General features: G+C 42.2%; 1 protein-coding gene across 4 annotated transcripts in view; it reads right to left on the bottom strand.

The window, feature by feature from the left end:
- Positions 1-23,895, bottom strand: part of Veph1 (ventricular zone expressed PH domain containing 1) — a 186,065-nt gene that overhangs the window by 17,775 nt on the left and 144,395 nt on the right. For all 4 annotated transcript variants that reach the window (XM_057757263.1, XM_057757261.1, XM_057757264.1 and 1 more), the window contains exon 12: positions 5,153-5,270. In XM_057757263.1, the coding sequence (XP_057613246.1) occupies positions 5,153-5,270 (118 nt within the window). The remainder of the gene's footprint in view (positions 1-5,152; positions 5,271-23,895) is intronic.

Below are 23,895 nucleotides of genomic sequence, written 5' to 3'. Positions count from 1 at the left end.
AGGCTAAGTCTGAATTCTAGAGAGATCAACAAAGACAAATCGCTGTGCCAGTATTTAAAGCCAAGAGTTTGAGGCAGCGCTTCTCGGTTCTAGCCTGACTCCTACATATATGGCTTCTGATATTTCTTTCAATGGACATATTTCAGAATTACTCCCTTCCTCCCTCCCTGCCTCCCCCCCCCCCCGTGTGTGTGTGTGTGTGCTGTCTTTCTCTCCTGCCCCCTTCTCCCCTTAGAATAGAGGTGTATGTGTGTGTGTGTGTGCACGTGTGTGGGGGATGCTATTACAGTATGCATAGAGCTAGATAGAACTCAGCAGATGAGGAGGACAAAAGGAAAAGGATTTCAAGATGATAAATCATCTGGGTTGATGGGTACATGTTTATATAATTACTGATAATTCGGAGTATCTGAACAACAAGCTGGGCTCAATTTTATGTAATTAGTACACAGTGTGTAAATATGAGCTGTGAAGTTGTGAACAGCCATCTTGTGCTGTTTGGGGGACGCTAGCAATATTTATCAGATAAGCCTGTGTTTATGTATGGTATATAAGACAACCTAGCCGTTGCGTAAGTCCAAAGTGAATTTTTTCCTTTATGTTAGGAGTTCTATGAAAGTGACATTGACATTAAATGGAAAAGTTTCCTGCCAGTGGACTCACAAGCTATTATAATAATGTTGGGTTCTCTAGGGTCATTTAGCTCAATTTGGGTTGGCATTTGGCGCAGAAAGGCATCTAGCCCACAGGAATGGTATGAACTGAAGGAGAGCTGTACCACAGCCACCATTGTCTTTAGGGTCTGGAGATAATCTTGTCATCGAGGAGGCCATTCCACACTGATTTTATTTAGAACCCACCTCCCTTTGTTTGTGTGAGAGAAAGGGCAGCACACTCTCATCCAACAAATATTTAAAATCAGTTCTACAGAGGACTCATAATGATAGAACATTATTCAAAGAGAATTCTTGCACTTTCTTTTAGAGTCCGTGGAGACCTCCTACTGACAACCACATTCAGACTCTAAATATCAAATAACTCAGCCAGTGACTGTGTTGGGGATTACTCAACAGAGGGCACGCGAGCCGATGCGAGCCAAAATTCTGAGCTGTCCTGCCTTCCTTGTCTCGCTGTTTTTAGGTTAAGAGAACCAAGTCACGCCCTGTGCTTCAGGCAGCAAAAGTGAAAGTCGTGACCTACTTCTCCTCCTTAAGAACAATGGGGCCGACTCGAAGCCCCAGGGCAGCCCTCTGACTTCCTTACTGTCACAGGCCTGGCGGTTCCAAGACTCCCAGCAGCTGATAAGAAAGCTGGGCGTGGTTTTCCAGAAGTCAGCTACGTCTGGCTGGAAGTCTTGCTCACCCTCTATTGTCTCATTCACGTGGACTCTCACCAGACAGCTCTCAGAGGGTTTCTAGTTATTTCTAGGATTTTGAAATCATCTGTCTCGTACCTTTGTAAAGTAACTATTGGAACTGAATCAGCAATTGGCCTGGAAATAGTTTCCGTTATAATCACTGGCTACACTTAACGATCACCCGCTTATTACCATATCAAAGTTCCCTTTTTTTTTTGGAAATAAATCAAAGAGGCAGATTACATCGGAACAATTAAACTTCCCTTTGGTCTTTACAACACACTTTAACATTGTGGAATAATTTTTATTGAAGTTTCTAAAATTCCATGTTTTTAATTTGGATTGGCCCTAAGAAGTTGAAATTTCAGTCCTAAAATTAGCATGTCTTGAAGAAAATGCTAGTACCATAATTGGATAACTGTGTAACCTTGGAAGAAATGGATAAATCTGTGCTTTCTTCTTTTTTTGGAACATGGAATCAACAGTGACAATAAAGGAAGAAAAACACATGCACAACATACAACAACACATTAGTTAGAAGGATAAATTATCACGATCTCAGGGCCTCTTTACTGCTCTAGCATTTAGGATTTTTCTAATTGATTTCAATGCCGTGGTATTGAGGACTAGATACCAAATGACAGTGAGCCTCTGTGTGAAGGTGAAAAAAGCCAGTGGTGAGATTTTTCCCTGGGTTGGGATGTTTGTGAGGTGGTGATACAAGCCGGTCGATGATTGTTGACTTCTGAAGGGGCTCCTAGAGCCGTAGTCTGAACAGTCTTAGAAACAATCTATATTTCTGTATTTATTTCCTGATGTGTAATGCCTTATGGTTTGTTACCCTCTTATACAGACTGGATAGTTGTAAAAAAACAAACAAACAAACAAACAAACAAACAAAAAAAACACCCAAACACAGACTATATGAGAACAATTGGTCGTCCCTGGGGCTGGGGGCAGTCAGTCTATCCAGTCTTTCCTGTGAGAGACAGATGTCGTCCTGTCACAGCTGGCGGCCATCTGACCCAGTGCAGGCACAAGTGGAGTCAAGGCTGTGTACATGACACAGCTGGGCAGAATACAGCCAGGTGTGAGGGTGTCCATTTGGTTTCTATGTGATGAGTTCTCTTAGGGAGGGAGTTCTCTTAGCAGGTTCACAATGCCCTAAGCATGGTATGGTGATACGTATTTGAGATGGCTAACACATCATCATGGGCTTGAAGCATCACATTTTTATGTTTTTTAAAAGATTTATTTATTTATTATGCATACAGTGTTCTGCCTACATGTCTGCCTGCACACCGGAAGAGGGCACCAGATTTCATTATAGATGGTTGTGAGCCACTATGTGGTTGCAGGGAATCGAACTCAAGACCTCTGAAAGAGCGCTCAGTGTTCTTAACCTCTGAGCCATCTCTCCAGCTTGGCCATTTTTTTTTGTTTTGTTTTGTTTTGTTTTGTTTTGTGTTTTAAGTTAGAGTTTCTCTGTGTAGCCATGGCTGTCCTGGAACTCCCCTTGTAGGTCATGCTGGCCTTGAACTCACAGAGATCTGCCTGCCTCTGCCTCTTGAGTGCTGGGATTAAAGGCATGTGCTACCGTGCCTGGCGACTTGGTCATTTTTAAATATCATAGACACAGTTGTTCATTCAATAAGTATTTATTGTATGCTAAAGAATGTATGAAGAAGAGTGTAAGATTTTCTCATAGAAGTCTTCTGGCCCTAACTGGACTGGGAATCCCTTCTAAAGCAGAGAGACTGTAGCTTCTTTATCTTTCTGCCTCCAGGTATCCTGTAGAAGACACCCAGCCCATGCAAAGACACACACTGCATACGTGAGAACACGCTGCAACCAGGCCAACTCTTCATGCCCATAACTCAGATATTCATTTGTATGTCTTAGTCATCTTTCAAGTTGGAATTTCAGCACAACGAGAATGCAAATGCCTTCTCCCAAAGAAGACGTTTGGCTGCAGGATGATGTTAGACCTTTCACTTAGATTAAATATATAATTCATGTGCCTATATAAAAAGCAGATGAAATCAACAACAAATAGAAACTCTCCAGGGATTCGTGTTTCTGAGGGTGAAAATAACAGCTTCAAAGAAGACTCCTCTTTGGCTCAGATCCTCTTTCATGCAGCCCAAGGAAATGAGGAAAAAAATTCCAAACCCACAGAAGGTTCTAGGGCTGAACATTTTGAGTCAATATGTTCTGCTCTCAAACTGAGTGTTTCTCGCTCAGTGCTTCCAGTCTGTGCTTCACGGTGAGAAAAATAAGTCCGATGGTGATGTGCAAAACGTTCATTTCAAGCATGTGGCGGTGAACTTGAGAAAACACATATTAAAGGAACGTCTTGTAATGTTTAGCCCCTTTCCTGAGGCCGCCCTCAGTCAGCTTGATTCAATATTTATTGTATTAAGGACTTAGCTCACTGGGTGTGAACACTCTGAGGTCACTCTCAGAGTCACCTAAGATAATCACCTTATTTCACCACGCTCTCAAATGAAGTTCCTCTTATGCCCTGTCTTTTTGCATACGTGTGGTAAAGCTCTAATTAGAAAGTTTTATAATGGAGGCAGGCAATTCCCCAATTTCTTATTTGCTTAAATTAACTTTTTACAAGCTGAGGTGTTCACTCTGGCATGGGCTTAATCCAGACTCTGTAATCAGCCCACAATCTGTGCCTCACAAAGGCTGGCCTCCCCTACAGCCAGCTTCTTCCTTCCATACTTTTTCTGTGGGGTAATCCATTTTAATTGGTACCTCTCTGTGAGCCCCTTACATCTCTGTCTGGTCAAATAAACACTTCCTTTTTAAAAGATTCTGTCCTAACATCTTGGCAGTTAACATGAAGATAAACGTGCCATGATCGGTTATCTTTAAGATGATGTTAAAAATCCCCAAAGTGAGGAAGAGAAGATGCAGGAGACAAAGTGCTTACCTCAGTATTGTATTGACTAAATGAAAGCAAGCATCTGGCATGCTTAGCACAGTGCTTTGCTCGGATCCGCTAGCAATTACTTTTAGTAAGGTTGGTGGACCAAATTCCTTGGGCAGCAGAAAGGGTGAGGAGTGGTGAACGCTGAATGGTTTGTCAATGGCTGCTGCCAATTAGCAGGGGGCATGGTTCATTCGGCCAGCAGCACCATAAGGAATAACTGCAAGACAATGTGGACTGGGTGCTCATTTCCTCATTCAATGTGGCCTCAGCTCTGAGGGGCTCTGGAGCACAGCTGGGCAGATGTTTTTCCCAAGCTTCAGGGTCATTTGTGTGAAATAAAGATACTTTCAGAGTGAAACGTCTCTTCCTTCCTTCCTTCCTTCCTTCCTTCCTTCCTTCCTTCCTTCCTTCCTTCCTTCCTCCCTCCCTCCCTCCCTCCCTCCCTCCCTCCCTCCCTTCCTCCCTTTCTTCCTCCCTTCCTCCCTCTCCCTTCTCCCCCCTCCCTCTGTCCCGCCTTAAAATAATTAAACTGGAGATTGGGCTTTGCCCTTGCCTTGTGAGTGCTCTACCACAAATCCATCCAACCTCGCTCTCTTGATTCTTGATAACCACAAACTGACCAAAGACTCTTCTCTCTCCTTTCTGTTTCTGTATCTCTCCCTTTTTGCACAACCACTCTAGTACGAAACCTTTCTTAGAACGAGGCGGAGATCAACCACTAACCACTCTGTAAATGAGTACAACATGGGGCCTTTACCACACAGAAGGACAACTGCAGCCACTGGGCTCATCGATCCCTGTACATCTGAGGGTGCACAGCTGGTTCTCTGTAACAAGGAGGGGGCACTCACCGGTTGCCTTTTCGGGGTTGTTGCACATGAAGCATTGCCACGCCCCTGCTGTCTCACTGAAGCCAAACACATCAAAGAACCTCACTTCTTCCAGATGGAGCTGAACCTGGTCCAGATCCTGTTTCAGGGACACAGAGCACAAAAAATAAGCACACCTGCCCGCTACAGAGCGCCTGACACCAGAAGAAGGGGATGTGGAGGTGGAACGGCCAACGCGCAACTGCAGTGCTGGGACCAAGAGAGCATTGAAAGGGGCTTCTCTTGGCCAGTCTTGGAACATAGCACTTAGCTCAGACTCTTTCATGGGATGGCTCTTCACTGTAGAGTGAGAGAACACAACCTCAGGCCCAAGGCTTCGGGTGCAAGAAGAGATACCAGGACCTGAAATGGCTCAGAATTTTCCTGCATTCAAGCATCTCCAAAATTTCCATAAAGAAAGAAAGGACATCAGAGTGGTACTGTGGTTGAAGGAAATGCTGCTGGAGGATCGATCTATCTATCTATCTATCTATCTATCTATCTATCTATCTATCTATCTATCTATGTCTTGTTTGTTTGTTTTGTTTTGTTTTTTGAGGCAGTATTTCTCTGTGTAACAGACCTGGCTGTCCTGGAACTTACTTTGTAGACCAGGCTGGCCTCAAACTCACAGAGATCCACTTGCCTCTGCCTCTGAAATGCTGGCTGAATGGCTTTACATTTAAGTTACATATAAAATCAAGAACTCATTATTCATACCCCAAATATCATTTTCATAAGGTTGGCTTTTTAGAGAGTGGTGGAAAATATAGGCATGGACTCATTTGCCCTCATCTCCAGTACGGTTTAGCCTTATGGGTTATCTTAGATCTATATGTAGATATTGTCTTCTATTCCACAACATAATGCTATTGGTTTTAGTGGGAATTCATCTCTGACATTGTTCATCGGTAAATTAAGCACTTTTTGAATAGATGAGTAGAATTTGACAGAGTAAGATGGCATCCTGCCTGTGTGTTCTTTAGGAGGCAGAGCAGAAAGATGGTCCATTAGACTGTAAGCAGATGGGAAGCCATTAGCCTAACCAAATGAAATTTCTGTACGACCTCCATGGCCTTTCCAGTTATGTAAATAACCTGTTACCCGAGTTACCAGGCAGCAGGACTGCACTCTTGGGAGTCTGATCCTCCTAAGAAGGACTCGCATTCTTGCTAGCTTTGCTTGCATGCACTCCTTCAACGTACTCTGCGCGCGAGCACTGGTATACTGTGACTTCACTCTCTTGCCTTTGGTCCTGTACTTTCCCTACTTACAGTAACAACTGTAATAATTCGGAAAGGCCAAGTGATGCTTGCCGTGTTTGCATGGCTTCAGATGGACCCGGGTAGAGAACAGGCAATGGGTTCGGTAAATCCCATCCCAAAGCAATGGCTCCTCCATTTGTAGACACAGATGAGAAGCTCACTAGACTCTGAGACATTTGAGAGTGGAATCCAATCTGCTTTGCTAACAACTGCATCCCGAGTATCTATTATAGCCCTGTAACAGCATCATTGGTTTGTACGTCAGTACAAATTCCATTTGCCAAAGTAATATATAAAAAGGCATAATGGCAATTTAAGAATTCTTTTTAGAGAACATCCATGCTCATCAGAAGATAAACCCAATGAGGACAGGGACTTTGTTGAACGGGATGTTTGAAACTTCAACCCTTGAAAGTGCACATCACACAAATAAATGTTAAACTAACCCTTCTAACGAAAACTACAGATCAGGCCTTTCTTTATTGAGAACTGTGCTTTACAATCTGGGATTAGACATTTTGGAGGTTTAATATGCTGAACATAGTATTTTGGATTCTTAACATTAGAGGCACTTCAATAGGCCCTATGTGTGTGTGCGCACACGTGCGTGAACATACGTGTGTGCTCACTCACATTCACGAATGAATGCTGTTTTAACAAAATGATTTAGAATGTGTTTACTGCAAAAAGAGATTTTTTTAAAAAAGAATGTTCCCCAAGATAAAGACCAAAGAAGCACCTGGGAACTTTGTAGGTTTCAAGGGATAAAATCCATATTAAAATTTATGGTTAGAAAGCAGATGTTCATAAATATCTGTTTCAAAACTGCAAGGTCTCTGAAGTCTGTCCTTGGCCATCGGCATGCAGATGAGTCTCTGTTTCTCACACAATTAGAGATCAAGTCTTCATTCCCCTGCAAACAATACTAGCAAACAAAGGACTAAATAATACCTAGAGCTTCCTTTATTTTCTCCTGTCCTGAGACCAGGAATGTCCCAGGTTGTTGCCTGTGATCCACACTTGCTTTGGCAAAAAGTTCCTTGAGAGGTTTAAGACAGATGGTGGGCTGCCTCCCAGTGCTCAGGTACTGAAGCCAAAAGCAGGTTTAGCCCTCAGGAGGATTGAGGTGCTGTGCGGAGGGATGGGAGTGAGGAGGACAGACCATAGTTAGAGGAACTCTTGCAGTTGGCAGCGATAACCAGCTTTCAACAGACGAATGAAACACATGTAATTTCAACTATCGGTGGGAAATCAAAGCAAGTCACAGAACACACGAGTGCAGACGACCACTGATAAGTTTGGGGATTTGTACTTCTTAACTGTGCCTGGGCTCATTTTTTAAACTTATCTTTACCTTCTGAATCTGCAGTTTTGCCCCAGAAATGATATATGACCACATCTCTTCCTCCACCCCTCCTTTCATCTCCCAAACAAGAGACCCTGATTTGAAAGCTAGTTTAGAAGATTACACACTTCCTTTTAGATATCTAGACTACGGAAGACGGTTAATATAGTTCACATCCAGTTCTCCTTTCCTCTCAGGGTTTTTCAGTTCTGATGGGATCGTTGCAGATCGGTGGGCCTTCAGATGGCCTGCCAGCAATTTTCACCTCTCTGCTTGTATACTCCTTTACCGTGGGCATCAGAGGCTCCTGTGTCTTTTTAGATGATGGCAAAGATGATAGAATATCAATTTCATAACACACACAGCCTTACATACATAAGATCCATCATTAGCACACACCTACAAAGGAAGGCTTTCCTATTGGCCTAGAAGAAACAAACACGAGGGAACTATGAGCAACTTCCGGTAGCTAGCAAGAGATAAAGAACTGTGCTTGTCCAACAACAAATAAATGGTTTCTGCCAACATCCTGGTCTTTTGGCTATTCTCAAGAAGAAGGATGGTCCTCTTTGGAAGAGTCTGACTCTCAGGTGTCTTTCAAATCAGGTCTCAGTGAAACCTGAGTGACAATGAACTCACATTGTTCATGTGGGCAAGAGTTACGTAATAATGCCAGTAAACATGTTCTGAGAAGGATTTCTCTAGCCAGTTTCACTTAATTAAAAGGTTAAGAAATCACTCAAGGGAAAATGGTCTTGTAAAACAGTTGCTTAGGTAAGTTTCTCTCCAACTTTAGGAAGAAGCAATTAACGAAGCTAAGAACCTGGAAAACCATAAAGAAAGCTCTTGTAAATCCACTTCAGGGAAAATAAACAAGGCAGTGGAGAAAGCCGGTGGACATTTACAATATTATTTCATTATGTTGTATAAAACTCTATGTGTGTGTGTGTGTGTGTGTGTGTGTGTGTGAATAACAAGGGAAACAGGTAGTTCAGCACGCAAAGACACTTGGGTAAGGGGCTTTCGACCAAGCTTGATGAACTGAGTTCCATTTCTGGATTCCATGGGGGAAAGAGAGAAGCAGCCCCTCAAGCTGTCCCCTGACTTCCACATGTGCACTGATGTCAATACCATGCCCTCCTCTAAGTAATACAAACATGTAATAGTTGTTTTAAAGCATGCAGTGGGTTCTAGAGCTCATACCATGGCCCATGTACTGAGAGGAAATCGTGAAGAGTTTTCTAGAAATCCGCCAGAGCACACATCTGGAAGAGCTTTGGCTTTTGGCACATCTAAATTCTGTTCTAAAGCTCTCCGTGCACAGAAAGAAAACGCGGGCTTGCCTTGTGTGCTGTGTGAGCTTCTGGTTAACAGAACTGGCCCAAGACTCAAGTATTGTATAAGAAAGAGAAATGAAAAATTTCAAGAAGTCTCAAATGTTCTTGCACATTAAAAAGAACTCCATGCCTTAATAGTTATTTCTAGAGTACACACCTTAATTATATGAGGTCCTAGGCATGAAATGAATTTACTGAGGGAATATAATCAATAATTCATCTGTCATTGGAGAGGCACAATGTAAGAAACACTATGTTGAACGCATGGATTAGCAAGGGACTTTAAAGATTGTCCACCCTCTAACTTAACCTTTTTATTCTTCCAGCTACTGAAAAATACTGCTGTTGAATTCAGTTAAAAAACAACAACAACAACAACAACAACAACACAGTGTTAGAACAGCTGGTGTGTCTGGGAACTGTGGATAAAGGGACGGAGGTGCGATGGGAAGGACTTTCTGGCCATGCAGCTGACTTGTGGTCACACATACTCCTGTAAGTAAGCTCAGACCCACGTTCTTATATATAAACCCAACACACTCACAGGTTCCTCTTGCCTCACTTGGGTAAAGCTTTTCTTTAGTCTGTTGGATCCTACCTGGGATGTGTAGATGTTTGTTCTCCTAGTTCCAGGCAAGTCATGTGACACCACAGTGCACAGCTGGCTGTTGTTTACCCTGATGGTCTCCTGGCTGACTATCAGCTGCTGAGCAGCAACAGAGGGTGTCTTGCTATAGATCACCCAAAACCCAAAATTTGAGTTACAATCTCTCTTCAAGGCATATAACTTCAATGATACTAGGCAAGGCAGGCTTGAACTCTTAATGAACAGACCTTTAAAATATCCCTACTCAGCCTGCTCAGAGGCATTCCTGGACTCCATCTTTCTGAAGCAGCTGAGCATGCTCAAAGTGTTCCTGACCAGCTTCTTAACCATGAACACGTATACATGACCTTGACCTACGCATGCACAAAAATGTGTTTGCCACCTATCCTTTAATCCCAGCACTTGGGAGGCAGAGGCAGGCGGATCTCTGTGAGTTCGAGACCAGCCTGGTCTACAAGAGCTAGTTCCAGGATAGGCTCCAAAACCACAGAGGAACCCTGTCTTGAAAAAACCAAAAAAAAAAAAAAAAAAAAAAAAAAAAGAGCCAGCAAAATGCTGAATGTCTGTTAGAGTTGGAACAGAGACAAGTGATCTAGGGTGTTCTCTGTTAAACCTTTCTAGCTGAATCAGTGTATGTTTCGGCAGCATTAGGTCTCACTGAGAAATTTTTAGTGAATGGTGGAAACTCATTTTATGGCTGACTAGAAAGTGAGATAACCACCCAAAGAGATTTATTTTCTTTGAAGTGATTATGATTCAGTGCGGGGTTGAGACCAAATATCCTGGGGAAATCCAAGTCTGTTGGGTGTCCATTGGAGACTTTGGTCTCATCTTTCCCCCAAAGAGAGTTATGTATTCCAAAGGGCAAAAGCAGAAATCCAGGCCTCTTCCCACGGAGCATAGATTCTTTCTTCCCTTCTATCAGGAGGCGAGGAGGAGGTTGCTGTCCCTCCCCTACATAAATGACCACATTCATCTTTCCAGGGTTCTTTGCCTGTAGCACAGCCCCAATAATGTGTTAGATGACATCTGGTTCTCATTGTGTTGCCTCAGAGCTAAACAACAGAAGCCAAAGGGAACTGGCAAGGTTATTTGCTCTCAGAAAACAATCATCTTCTCAATGCCAGAAACTTGGTTTCATGAGATATTAAACATTTTGTGTCATGCATGTCCTTGGGTTCTGCCAAAGTGCTTTCCAGAATGATCTTTGAGTTTACATTTCCACCAGCTGAACACCAAGGTTTCTTCTTCCACCTCCTATTGAAAAACCTTTCTAGGCTCAAAGTTCTCTGGGAAATTTAGAATGGAAGTTTTCTCTTGTGTCTGAATAGGTGTTTGCAAGAATCTTCAGGGGCGTCTTGAGTGGTTGCTTCTTAAAAACCAGTCACACTTCTAGAGAGAACATTTTGTTCTTCCTCGTGATTGCCTCTTGATGGTGAGAAGTGGTCCAGCTTCTGGGAATCAGAGCAACCATTTTTAGGTGCCAATTATGTCAATATGCCAATGATAGCTTTATTTTGTTGCTGGGCAGTGATGGGGCACGCCTTTAATACCGGCAGTTGTGAGGTAGAGGCAGGTGGATCTCTGAGGTCAGTCTTATGTACAGAGCAAGTTCCAGGATAGGCAGGGCTACAGAGAGAAAACTTGTCTCAAAAAACCAAACCAAAACAAAAAAGAATATTTTATTGCTGTGTTAACTACTTGAAGTGGTAGGAAAGGAGATAAAACTGATTCTAGTGGGTGTGAGAGATGGGAAAGAGCACTTGCTGCTCTCTCACTGCAGAGTCTGGTTCCCAGTACTCACACTGGTCATGGTCTTGTGGCCTCCACTGGAACCTGCACACATGTGGCATGCTTTCATAAACAAAGAGAGAGAGAGAGAGAGAGAGAGAGAGAGAGAGAGAGAGAGAGCTTAAAAACAAAACAAAGTCCCACTCGATTTCAGTACTGATAGCACTTACGCAAACACGTAGAACACTTCTAGACATGTGACAAACACAACCCCACAAGCGGCACAGTACACGAAGGGAAAGGATTCTCTGCATGTCCAAGGAGAGCCACATGATGACAGAAGCAGAGTGGCCACGGTGGGCAGCCTTGGTCTATTTCCATGGAAAGTGGAAGACCCCAGAGAGGTACGTGCAGAGGCTTGCATGTGTTGAACCCAAGTGCAGAACGAAGGGGACCCTGGCTATCAGGAACATTCTGATCTGCACGAGAAAGGGCCTTGTGTTCCTTGGTCAGAAGGTACTGCATCCATGCTGCTGGAGTTTTAAAGTCTTTATTTAGTCATTCCACAGACGAAGCTCAGAGTTAAGCATCAGCGAAGTCACAGTGATTGAGGTAGATGCCATCGGCAGGATAGCTACTCTGTGTGGGAGAAACGGATACAGCGTACTGTGGTCAATTCACACAATGGGAGCTTATATGGATGGTAAATGAGGTGAGGTACATTCATAGACTTGAAATCATCATCATCATCATTATTGTTAGCGTATGTGTGCATTATGTATGTGCATATCTATTGAATGACACAGGGGTTACTTCACATAGGACTTTTGGGGGGATGCCCACCATGTGGTACAGCATAAAGGACAGACTTGAAGCGCATGGATCAGAGGTCATGCTCCTGCCATTCACTAGCAGACTGGCAAAGACACCCTCACCTCCTCTAGACTTCCAATGAGCTGCTCCAATTGCCAAACACCGTGACCCCTGAACTTACAGGGAGGAGCTGCCACAGCCTTCATGGGTAATTGCACCATTTTGAAAACTGTACAGAAACAATAAAAGTGGTAACCATGACATCTAAAAATGAACCCAAGCCTCTTTTCAAAATATAGTGCTTTGGATTTTTTGAGCTAAATAAGGATGCAATTTTTTTTTCCTGAAATGAATGACTTGTATCAGAAACACTGATGTTAGGTGCCTGAGAACCATATTTAAATTTTCTAAAGGCAAGACATACTTATCTGCCTGTTTTTGTTAGTGGGATGTCAAATCTGGGAGCCGTGGATGTAACGGGATGCCAACATAGAAGGAACATGAATGTTTCAAGGGGCAGTAATGACATGCACCTGCTTGATGGGGCCATAATGAGGCAGACAAATAGGAACGCACCCAGAGACACACATCGGCAATGATGTAACGAGATGCATAAATGGATGAGCATAATGATGAAGGCACGGGGGGACATGATGCGATTTGTAAGTGGGAGCTTTAAATGGGGAGGGTGGGAATGGCGGCCCACGGCGAGCAGCAGAGGGAAAGAATACGGTGCCGCGCATGAATGGAGGAGCTAATCACATGTGCATGATGAGGAGGTAATGAGATAAAAAATGGGATGGGATAATGAAGTTCCCAGATGGAGGGGTGTAATGAGCTGCATGGAAAGGGAGGAATGAAAGGAAGGGTTTAATACCAAGAAGAAAGAAGGGGACAGAGAGAGACGCAGGGACCGAAAGGAGGTGCAGAGAAAAGCGATGCCGGCTAAAGGGATGGAAATGGCGAGATGAGCCAATTAGCGCTCTAATGAGATGCTGACATGAAAGGGTGCAATGAGGTGTGTCCATTTAGGGAATAATTAGACACCCATATAGGATGGCAGGGAAGGACTCAGGTTCTGATGGGACACAGATCAGAGAATTCAGCTCTTACTAAGGCAGCGAAAAACTGAAAAAAAAAAAAAATCTAGAACTGGCCACAAAAGTATTTAAATCAGAAAAGAGATAACAAAGCAGGTGATTTTTAAAGACAGCCTCAAGGTCTGTGATGAGGCCGGGTTACCCCTGCTGTGTACAGGGACTTGCTCCACACCAGGCACTCTGCTCAGTTTTTAAGAGGCTCCATGGGCTCATCGCCCCGTCCTAAGAAGCCTGTAAGGGAAGGGCTCATTTCTAGACTGAAAACAAAAAAAGAGCTGCGGTTTGGGGAATAACACCTGGGTGGTTGATATGGGAGTCCCGTCAGCTGCGTTACTATAGCCTTTGCCTCCATGTCGGTGCTTTGGGAGATCTCATAGCCTAAATTATCTTGGTTGCTTTTCTTTTGCTGTGATAAGATATCACGACCTAGGCAACTTATAAACGAAAACATTGAGTTTGAGGCTCATGGTTGCAGAGGGTTAGAGTCCATGACCATTGTGGGAGGGAACGTGGCAGCAGGCAGAGCCCTGGCGTGGTAGCTGAGAACTTTATCCTTACCTGAAAGGAGGAGGCAGAGAGCTAACCGGAAACAGCCCACCCCCAGGGACGACTCCTTCCACAAGGCCACACCCTTTATTTAATTTTTTAAGCAAAGTTTTAAAATTGTTTTTATTGAGCTATATATTTTTCTCCACTTGCCTCCCTTCCTCTTCCCTGGTCCCCATGCTCCTAATTTACTCAGGAGATCTTGTCTTTTTCTACTTCCCATGTAGATTAGATTCATGTATGTCTCTCTCTTAGGGTCCTCATTGTTGTCTAGGTTCTCTGGGACTGTGAATTGTAGGCTGGTTTTTCTTTGCTTTATCTCTAAAAGCAACTTATGAGTGAATACATGTGATAATTGTCTTTCTGGTTTTGGGTTACCTCACTCAATATGATGTTTGCCTGCAAATTTCAAGATGTCTTTATTTTTTACTGCTGTGTAGTTCTTCATTGTATAAATGTACCACATTTTCCTTATCCATTCTTCGGTCGAGGAGCATTTAGGTTGTTTCCAGGTTCTGGCTATGACAAACAATGCTGCTATGAACATAGTTAAGCACATGTCCTTGTGGTACGATTGAGCATCCTTTAGGTATATACCCCAAAGTGGTATTGCTGGGTCTTGAGGTAGGTTGTTTCCTAATTTTCTGAGAAATCACCAAACTGATATCCAAAGGGGCTGTACCAGTTTGCATTCCCACCACCAATGCAGGAGTGTTCCCTTTACCCCACAATCTCTCCAGCATAAGCTGTCATCAGTGTTTTTGATCTTGGCCATTCTTACAGGAATGGAATCTCAGAGTTGTTTTGATTTTCATTTCTCTGATGGCTAAGGATATTGAGCATTTCCTTAAGTGTCTTTCAGTCATTTTAGATTTCTCTGTTGAGAGTTCTCTGTTTAGGTCTGTACCCCATTTGTTATTGGGTTATTTTTTTGATGATCAATTTTTGAGTTCTTTGTATATTTTGGAGATCAGCCCTCTGTACAATGTGAGGTTGGTGACGATCTTTTCCCATTTTGTAGGCTGCCGTTTTGTCTTATTGAATGTGTCCTTTGCTTTATAGAAGCTTCTTAGTTTCAGGAGGTCCCATTTATTAATTGTTTCTCTCAAAGTCTGTGCTACTGGGGTTATATTTAGGAAGGGGTCTCCTGTGCCAATGTGTTCAAGTGTACTTTCCACTTTCTCTTCTATGAGGTTTAGTGTGGTTGGTTTTATGTTGAGGTCTTTGATCCATTCGGACCTGAGTTTTGTGCATGGCAATAGATATGAATATATTTTCTTTCTTCTACATGTTGATGTCCATTTATGCCAGCACCATTTGTTGAATATGCTTTCTTTATCCATTTTATATTTTTGCTTCTTTGTCAAAAATCAGGTGTTCATAGGTGTGTGGATTGATATCTGGGTCTTCGATTAGTTTCCATTGGTCCTCCTGTCTGTTTTTTATGCCAATACCAGGCTGTTTTCAGTACTGTAGCTCCATAAGCAGAGTTTGAAGTCAGGGATTGTGATGCCTCCAGAAGTTCTTTTATTGTACAGGATTGTTTTGGCTATCCTGGGGTTTTGCTTTTCCATATGAAGTTGATTATTGTTCTTTCAAGGTCTGTGAAGAATTTTGCTGGGATTTTGATGGGCATTGCTTTGAATCTGTAGATTGCTTTTGGTAAGATTGCCATTTTTACTATGTTAATTCTACCAACCCAAGAGCATGAGAAATATTTCCATTTTCGGGTGTCTTCTTCAATTACTTTCTTCAAAGATTTAAAGTTCTTGTCATACAAGTCTTCCACTGTTTGGTTAGAGTCACTCTGAGATATTTTAGGCTATTTGTGGCTATTGTGAAGGGTGATGTTTCTCTGATTTCTTTCTCAGCCCATTTATCATCTGTGTACAGGAGGGCTACTGATTTTTTTTTGAGTTAATCTTGTATCCTGCTACATTGCTGAAGGTATTTATGACTTATAGAAGTACCTTGGTAGAATTTTTGGGATCACTTATGTAAACTATCATATCATCAGCAAACAGCAAGAGTTTGACTTCTTATTTTCTGATTTGTATCCCCTTGATCTCCTTTTGTTGCCCACCAACTGGGGACATGGGAGCTGATGGGACCATCTCATTCATCCTGCCACACCTGGAAGGACTGCAGTGACACAGGCCACCCCAGCAAGAGTACCTTGTGCCAAACATGCAGAATATCCAGGAACTGGTAAATCTGGATTTTGTTTGTTTGTTTTGGAGACAGAGTCTATGGTGTCTCAGGCTGGTCTTGAACTTCTTACGTAGCCAAGGATGGATGATCTTGGACTTCTGATTCTCCGCTTGCCATCTTCAGAGTGCTGGGTCCAGGCAAACATTGCCATGCCTGCTGCTGTATGTGGTACTGAGAACTGAAGCAGAGTCTCTTGCACGCTAGTCAGGCACTCCACCAACTGAGCTCCAGCTCTAGCCTGGGTCTGGCATAGAAGTCGCTCTCCAAGCATGGGAAGTACTCAGGAAAACCAATGCTGTTTTGTGTGCTGACATGGTGCTCTCCTTGGTTCCAGACAGGAGGCAGCTATGTGAACATGTGACATTTGGGTCCACTCCAACAAGCACTGTTTTGACAGGAGTCACCAGTTTCTATCTAGATGAGGCATCGGGTGATTCCAGGGACTGTCATTCATCATGCAAGTTTTTTTTTTCCCTTTAAAAACAGGTGTCCTTTTAGATATATAATTTGAATATAAAAATAAAAATGTACCTAAAAATCGTTAGATTCTGAAAACCATTGATTTTCTGAATTTAAATAAAACAGAGATCACTCCGCATTCACATAATTGCAGTGGGAAAGGAATGATATATTCTTACATCCACGGTTACCAAGTCACAGACAACTCAGAATTCTAACCGTGAAAACAAACGCCACCGACCGTTCTCCTTCCTCACGCGTCTGTCATCAAAAGACATAGACTGGTCTGATCTTGCAGGGACAAAGCAGAATTTGTATTTTGAAATGAGTGTTAAACCTGAATGACTATTCCTAATTAGGGGCACAGGGTCTAAAAAAAAAAATCAAATCTTTGGAGTCTTTTTTCAAAACCTTTTCAGGAGTGTCCTAGAATAGCTCTCAGAGGATTTTTCATCATAGAAGAAGAGAATATAAGAGGTAAGTTCCACTGCTTCTATGAAGCCTTGATTTGTTTTGTGTGTGTGTGTATGTATGCATGCATGTGCATAACTGTGCTTGTGTATGCTTTTGTGTGTGGATGCACACGTGCCTGTGGGAGCGGGTAGAGTTCAGAGGATAATCTGGGATGTTGTTTCTCTGGTGCTGTCTACCTTTACTTGGAGACAAGATCTCTCACTGGCCCAGAATTTGCCAAGTAGGTGAGGCTGGCCGGCCAGGGAACTTTGAGGTTCCATCTATTTTTGCCTTCCCAACGCTGGGATCATGAGTCTATGCTTCCACGTCTACTTCTTAAAAATGTGGGCTCTGAGAATTGAACTCAAGCTCAAGTACTTTTCTAAGACAGCACTTTAGTTTTTAAGGCTGCAGTTTAGTTTTACTGAGACATATTCAAATTGAGCAGTTTCCTTCTATAGTGTATCTGGTCACAGATAAATCTTGGGTTCTTTGTGAAAATCAAACTCATTTCCATGTGGTGAAACTTTTGCTATGACTAAGAGTATACAGTCATAGCGGGTGTTGGGGAATGCAGATTGCATAGGAGGACCTCCATCCCACAGGTTAGGAGAGACACAGAGACGAAAATGAAATGATCCTGGAGAATGTTGATTGCTTTGCTGACAGGTGTAAGGTGATGGGGACACGGCTGGGGGGATCAGTTTGCTCGGAGGGGATTTACAGAGGAGTTGTGATAACAGCACCCCCTGCCATTTATTGAGCTCGGACTATCTGTCACTCACTTTGCATTTTGTACACATTGTCTCTTCAATCTGTAATGTCCCTATGGTTTTCTGCACTTGGCATGTGAAGAAGCCAAGGCACAGGGCAATAAAAGAGCAGGTCAGTAAATGGGAGGGATGGGAGTCAAGCCCTGGTGCTATATTTTTAGCCACTACACTAGGATGTTGCCTAAAAACAAGTTAGTGCTAGTGTCTGCAGGAACTAATGCTACCCATGAGGGCAGTGGGGAGATTCTCCTCTGCTCTCAGAAAGCCGAGAAACTTTATGCTTGCTCTGATCACTTAGAAAACAGTGCAACACTCCTTTGGATTAAAACAGACATTTCAGAGGGACTGCATACCTTAGATGCTCTCGACAGCAGTAAAATCGGCATGCTTCATGATCAGTCTGACTTGAGAAACATGGAGGAAATATGATACGACGATAGACTTGAATAGCAGCTAACAGAGGAAACACTTCTATGCTAACTTAAATATAATTTAAAGCCAATTCGCAGGATAAGTAAAGTGTGTGTGGACAGTGGGTAGAGGGAAATGATAATCCATTTTATTAGACTCGTGTAAGGATAAAGACTTTCCTAGGGAATTGGATATTCAGATACGAGGATAGTAAAACAGCAGATCAGTGTTTAACAATTAGAGAAATTTGCTTTTGGATGGTGAATAAATTGCCATTAAGTTAGTTTTTTTGTGGCTACAAAATCATATGTAATCACTTAGCATAATGGGTTTTGGGGACAGAATTGTTTAAGTAGGGGCCCTGAAGGATAGCTGCAAAGGGAAAAGAATGATTCCAGCTGAAGGTTGGGATGGTGTTTAGGGAGGCAAGATTCAGAATCTGGCTGGGCTTCCAAACTCAGTGGTCCCAAGGCATCCAGAACAGGCATGTGTGTGGAAATGTCTAAGGGCTGCATTATTCCTTGCAAGGGCTCCTCACCTTCAAACCTCTCTTCCTATGTCACTCACGTTAATTGGAGATGAAGGAGCATTTGACTGTGGTTGTGGAGAGTTATAGATGTTGTACACACCATGGTAAGACCTAGCTTGTATCAAACTATAGCTCTTTCACTATGACTTCGCAAAGGGAGCCCTATTCATAGAGTGTGGTGAGTACACATTGTGGTAAGGTAGCTTCATCTACCCTGCCTTCCCAAGGCCTATCTTTGTAAATCTTGACCAACCTGCTTGTGTGGTTGCTTCCAAAGTCAACTGCAGAGTCTTTGCTGAGCCTGAGAGGAGGAACGAAGAATTTTTGTGAAGAGAAACATAGCACAGATTCACTATCTTCTCCCTCAGAAAATAATGGATCCCCACCCTGGACCTAAAGACCATATATGCATTTCCCAAACTTGCTTGCAGATAAGAAAATCCTTCCTTTTTGGTAGTTTGAACTTTCAGTTTTGGGCTGTGTCTTTACCCTTGATCACCTCAAAAAGAAATCTCTCATCAGGTGGTGGTGGCACACAACTTTAATCCTAGCACTTGGGAGGCAGAAGCAGGTGGATCTCTGTGAGTTTGAGGCCAGCCTGGTCTGCAAAGTGGGTTCTAGGACAGTCAGGGTTATTACACTGAAAAATCCTATCTTGAAAAAAAAAATCAAAACCAAACCAACCAAACAAAGAAACTCATCTCTCTTAGCTTGAGATGAAGTGCACCTCAGCACCCAACTATGTCATCATAGCTGGACAAACTGTTACCTCAGACCCACATAGTTGCTCTTCAGTACCTAGCAGCTCCACTGCATTCTTCCATGGCCGAGAGATAGTTTATCATGCACATATGCCAACATACACACACATTTTCTTCATTCCCTCTTCTAGTTCTGATGAACCAGCCTGCCACCATGGCTGAAAAGCCATCTTAGAGTAAAGATAAACCAGGCTCATTTCTGTTTACGGTTGAATCTGTTTCTTAAGGATTGGGTTATACTCTACCTGTAACCTTAACTACAAATGATTCTCTACTGCCTCTGATTATGCCTTTGTGTCAAATATCCATCTTGTAACCCTACCGTTTTTGTCAAAGGGGTTTTATGACTACCCGTCATTATGACTACCTTGTTATGACCACTTTGTAATCATGTTTCAGGAGGTCATTATGAGTGACTAACTTGTTATGCTTATGTTCTGCTCCAGTAACCCAGATTTGTCTGTCAAATTCTCTATTTGAAAATCCATTACCCCTGAACTATAAAAATCTTGTCTTCCTCACATCCAATGCTAACCTCTTGAACTCCAACTTAGGGCCAGAAAACCCATATACATGAATAAAGAAGCTTGCTTTAATTAATTGTTCCTCAGGCATGGTACTGGTTAGATTTTATCAACTTGACACACACTATTGTCATTTGGAAGAGGAAATCTCAACCAGGAAAAAGCCTCCATCAAATTGGTCTGTATGCAAGTCTGTGAAGCATCTTCTTGGTGGCATTTAATGTGGGAGGGCTGAGCCTGCTGAGAGTGATGTCTTCCCCCAAGAAGATAGTCCTGGGTTGTTTTTGTTTTTATTTATTTTTTTTAAAGAGAAAGACTTGACATTTGGTGTGTGGGTGGGGGATCTGAGATGAATTGGTAGAGGGGAGAGAATATGATCACAATATAGTGTAGGAAGTTTTCAAGAAATAAAAATATGTTTAAAAGAAAAATAAATAAGTGAAGAAAGGAAGAAGAAAGGAAGGAAGGAAGGAAGGAAGGAAGGAAGGAAGGAAGGAAGGAAGATTAGAAGCAAGCAAGTAAGCTAGGAAAACCACAGGGAGCAAGCCAGTAACAACAGAGGCAGCAGCCTTCTTCTTATGGCCTCTGCTTTGGTTCCTGCTTTCAGGTTTCTGCCTTGAGTTCCTGCCCTGGCTTCCCTCACTGTAAGCCCAACAAGCCCTTTCCTACCCAGGGTGCTTTTGGCTTTGTTTTTTTTATTGCAGAAAGAAAAAGCAAATGAAGACAGAGATCTCCCACTTTTTCTTTGAGACAGGGACTCTCACTGGCTTGGAACATCAAGGAGGCTAGGCTAGCTGGCCAGCAAGCTCTAGGGACCCAGCAGTCTTGCCTCCCAGTTCTCCATCCCTGGGACTACAAGCATGTGCTACTTTATCCAACTTTTTATGTAGATTCTTGGAATCCAAACTTGGGTCCTCGCTTGTGAGGTCGGTGCCTTAAGGCAGGCACTTGCCCAGGTCTCCCTGGTTCCCCTAACAGGCGATCCTCTATTAGTGCCTTTCCCATAAGTGATCTTGTGACCTGAACTATGGCACTTACCGATATTGCTTCAAACCATTAAAAGTTTTATATAATCGTGCTTTCTTAACTTCCCTTTATAGGGATAATAATTTTAGAATCTTGTCTTCAACCATTAAAACAAGTTACAAATTATTCCACATTTTTTGTGTGTATAGCTTTTGTTCTGTGTGCATTTATATTATTTCTTTGAAACAGAGTTTTATCTTAAGAATATTAAACCTGCTCCTTCATGTTTGGTACAAATATTATATTTTACATTATTATGTATGATAGATTTTTCTTTTTTTAAACCTTCAAATTTTGTGTAATTCTCTAGTCCTCGACAGATTAAATTTATAAGTTTAATTAAATTAAAAGGAGACAGAAAAACATGTACAAAGAATAATCCAATGAGTGGCCATGAGTTTGTCAGCTAAATGGGAAGAATGGTATTTTTCCTGATTATTTAAATAAAAAATCAGAGCTGTGTGTTGTGGCTCATGCCTGTGATCTTTGCAGAGGCAAAGAGATAAGGAGTCTGGGGCCAGGGTAGACTATATAGTGACATTAGAAACCCCACTTCAAAAATCACAATATATAAGTAAAATAAATTTAATCACAGGTTAAATTGAGATTTCCTTAATTCCTCCCACCAGCAATACTCTCCCTGCTTTTCTCAGTCTTGTTTACTCAAAAGCAACCTCATCAAAACTGTAGCCCAATTCTGAATGAAGTACATTTTTATAGCAAGCTAAGGCTGCTTGGTGTATTTTAAAAATTTATGCAAGCTATCGTAGTGCTTACCTAAGTTTTGCAGTTGGCGTATTGAAATCTTACATTTCAAAACTTGGCCCCATTGTTTCCTGTGTATCTAGTTATCCCAGCATTGCAACCGCACTTTTCTTCCGTCTTTCGCTGGAGGTTGGTGCTGCTCCCGGAGGTGCTGGTGCAGACAACTCTGGAGTTCACATCTCTGTCTGTGTTTCCTGTTGCAGGTGTGTGAAAGCTTTGCCTAGAGGTGGAATCACATGGTACTACCACACATGAATAATCTATAACCAGCTATTGGGGAGACACAAGAGCTGTTCTGGGCTGGATTGAGAGCTGCATGTGTGCTAGGCAGGTGTTTTACCACAAAGGTGTGGTTCCTTGGTTTGCTTTCTAATTTTGAGTCAAGATATTGCTCATTTGACAAGGTGGGCCTAGAACTCACTCTGTGGTCCATGCTGGCCTTGAACTGGTGATCTTCCTGTGTTGGTCTCCCAAGAAGCTGTGACAGGCCTGGGCCACCAGATCTGGTTCACCTTGCCTTTTAATGAAGGCCGTAACTGAGAAAATGGCCTTAGGCCTTGTTAAAGACAGAATATTTTCATATTATAATGAAAAATCTTCTTATGCTTAAGAATTATTTTTCTGATAAGCTTAACTATAATTAAGACTTTGGGAAAGACAGTTCCTCATTCACTCTGACTGTACAACTTATGATTATGCATACTTTTCTTAAGTATTTTTAATTGGGTCTACCTGCTTTGATATTAATAGTGTATGAAATCTTCATTTTTTCATATTATTGTTAGCTTGGACATCTTAGTATTATCACAAGATTTTATTTTTGTCAACCTGGCCATTATAAAATTGCATACATTAAAACCACTTAAATCAGTCATCTCAGTGACATTGTGTCTGAATATCTTGTCCTTCCTAATTTGGTAATTTGAAATTCATTGTATTTCAAATATTTTCTCCCAGCTTGTTTGTATCTTAACTTTGTTACAGTGTATTTAGCCAGACAGAAGTTAAACTTTTTAGGTGGTTAAAATCATTCATATTTTCTTTACGATTTTTGCTCATTTGTACCCTAATTTTTTTCTTGACCTTACATTGTCAGATGACTTTTGATATTTTCTTTTAATTAGTGTAAACGTTTACTAGTTATATTTAGGTCTTTAATTTTTTTCCACAGTGTTTGAGGACCTAATTCTACCTTCTAAGTCTGTAAAGTCACAGGTCCTCACACTGTTTTACAAATGCTTAACTTTGTCATAGATGACCTGAAATCTTCCTTCCATTACCTATAAAATTCCATATGAACTCAAGACTTGCTGTGGGACAATAGTCTTTTATCCTGTCACTTGTATTATTTTTAATAAAATGCTGACTGACCAGTAGCCAGGCAGGAAGTATAGGCAGGATGACAGTGACCAGGCAGGAAGTAGAGGCATGGCAATGAGAATTATGGGAAGAGGAAAGTTTCCGCTGTCAGTTGTCACCCAGACATAGAGGAAGCCAGATACAGAGCAAGCAAGATGTGAAGGCCTTACTGAAAAAGGTACCAAGCCACGTGGCTAACACAGACAAGAATTATGGGCTAATATAAGTTACAAGAGTTAATAAGAAGCCTGAGCTAATAGGCCAATCAGTTTATAATTAATGTAGACCTCTGTCTGTTTATTTTTGACTTAATGGCTGAGGGACTGGGTGGGACAGAAACCTCAGACAACAATGTGGGACCTGGTGGGACAGAAATCTCTCTTAACCAAGACTGGCTATGAACTCTGCTCTTTTATTTCTTTTTGCTTTGAGATATAGTAGTCCTGTGTGATTTCAAACACTTCGAATATTCTCCTGCCTCAGTCTCTCAAGTGTTGTGATTATAGTGGTGTCACCATGTCTGGTTCAGACTCTATTCTTGTTTTCAGTGGTGGTAGGGGGTTGAGACAGGCTTTCTTTGTGTAGCCCTGGCTGTCCTCGAACTCACTCTGTATAGAACAGGTTGGACTTGAAATCAGAGATCCACCTGCCTTGCTTCCTGAGTGCTGGGATTAAAGGTGTGTGCCACTGTGCCAGGCTTCAGACTTGAC

This window comes from Chionomys nivalis, chromosome 24 (assembly GCF_950005125.1).
Source record: "Chionomys nivalis chromosome 24, mChiNiv1.1, whole genome shotgun sequence".
NCBI classification, from domain to species: domain Eukaryota; kingdom Metazoa; phylum Chordata; class Mammalia; order Rodentia; family Cricetidae; genus Chionomys; species Chionomys nivalis.
The sequence above is the reverse complement of the archived record's forward strand: the minus strand, read 5'-3'. Positions and strand labels throughout refer to the sequence as shown.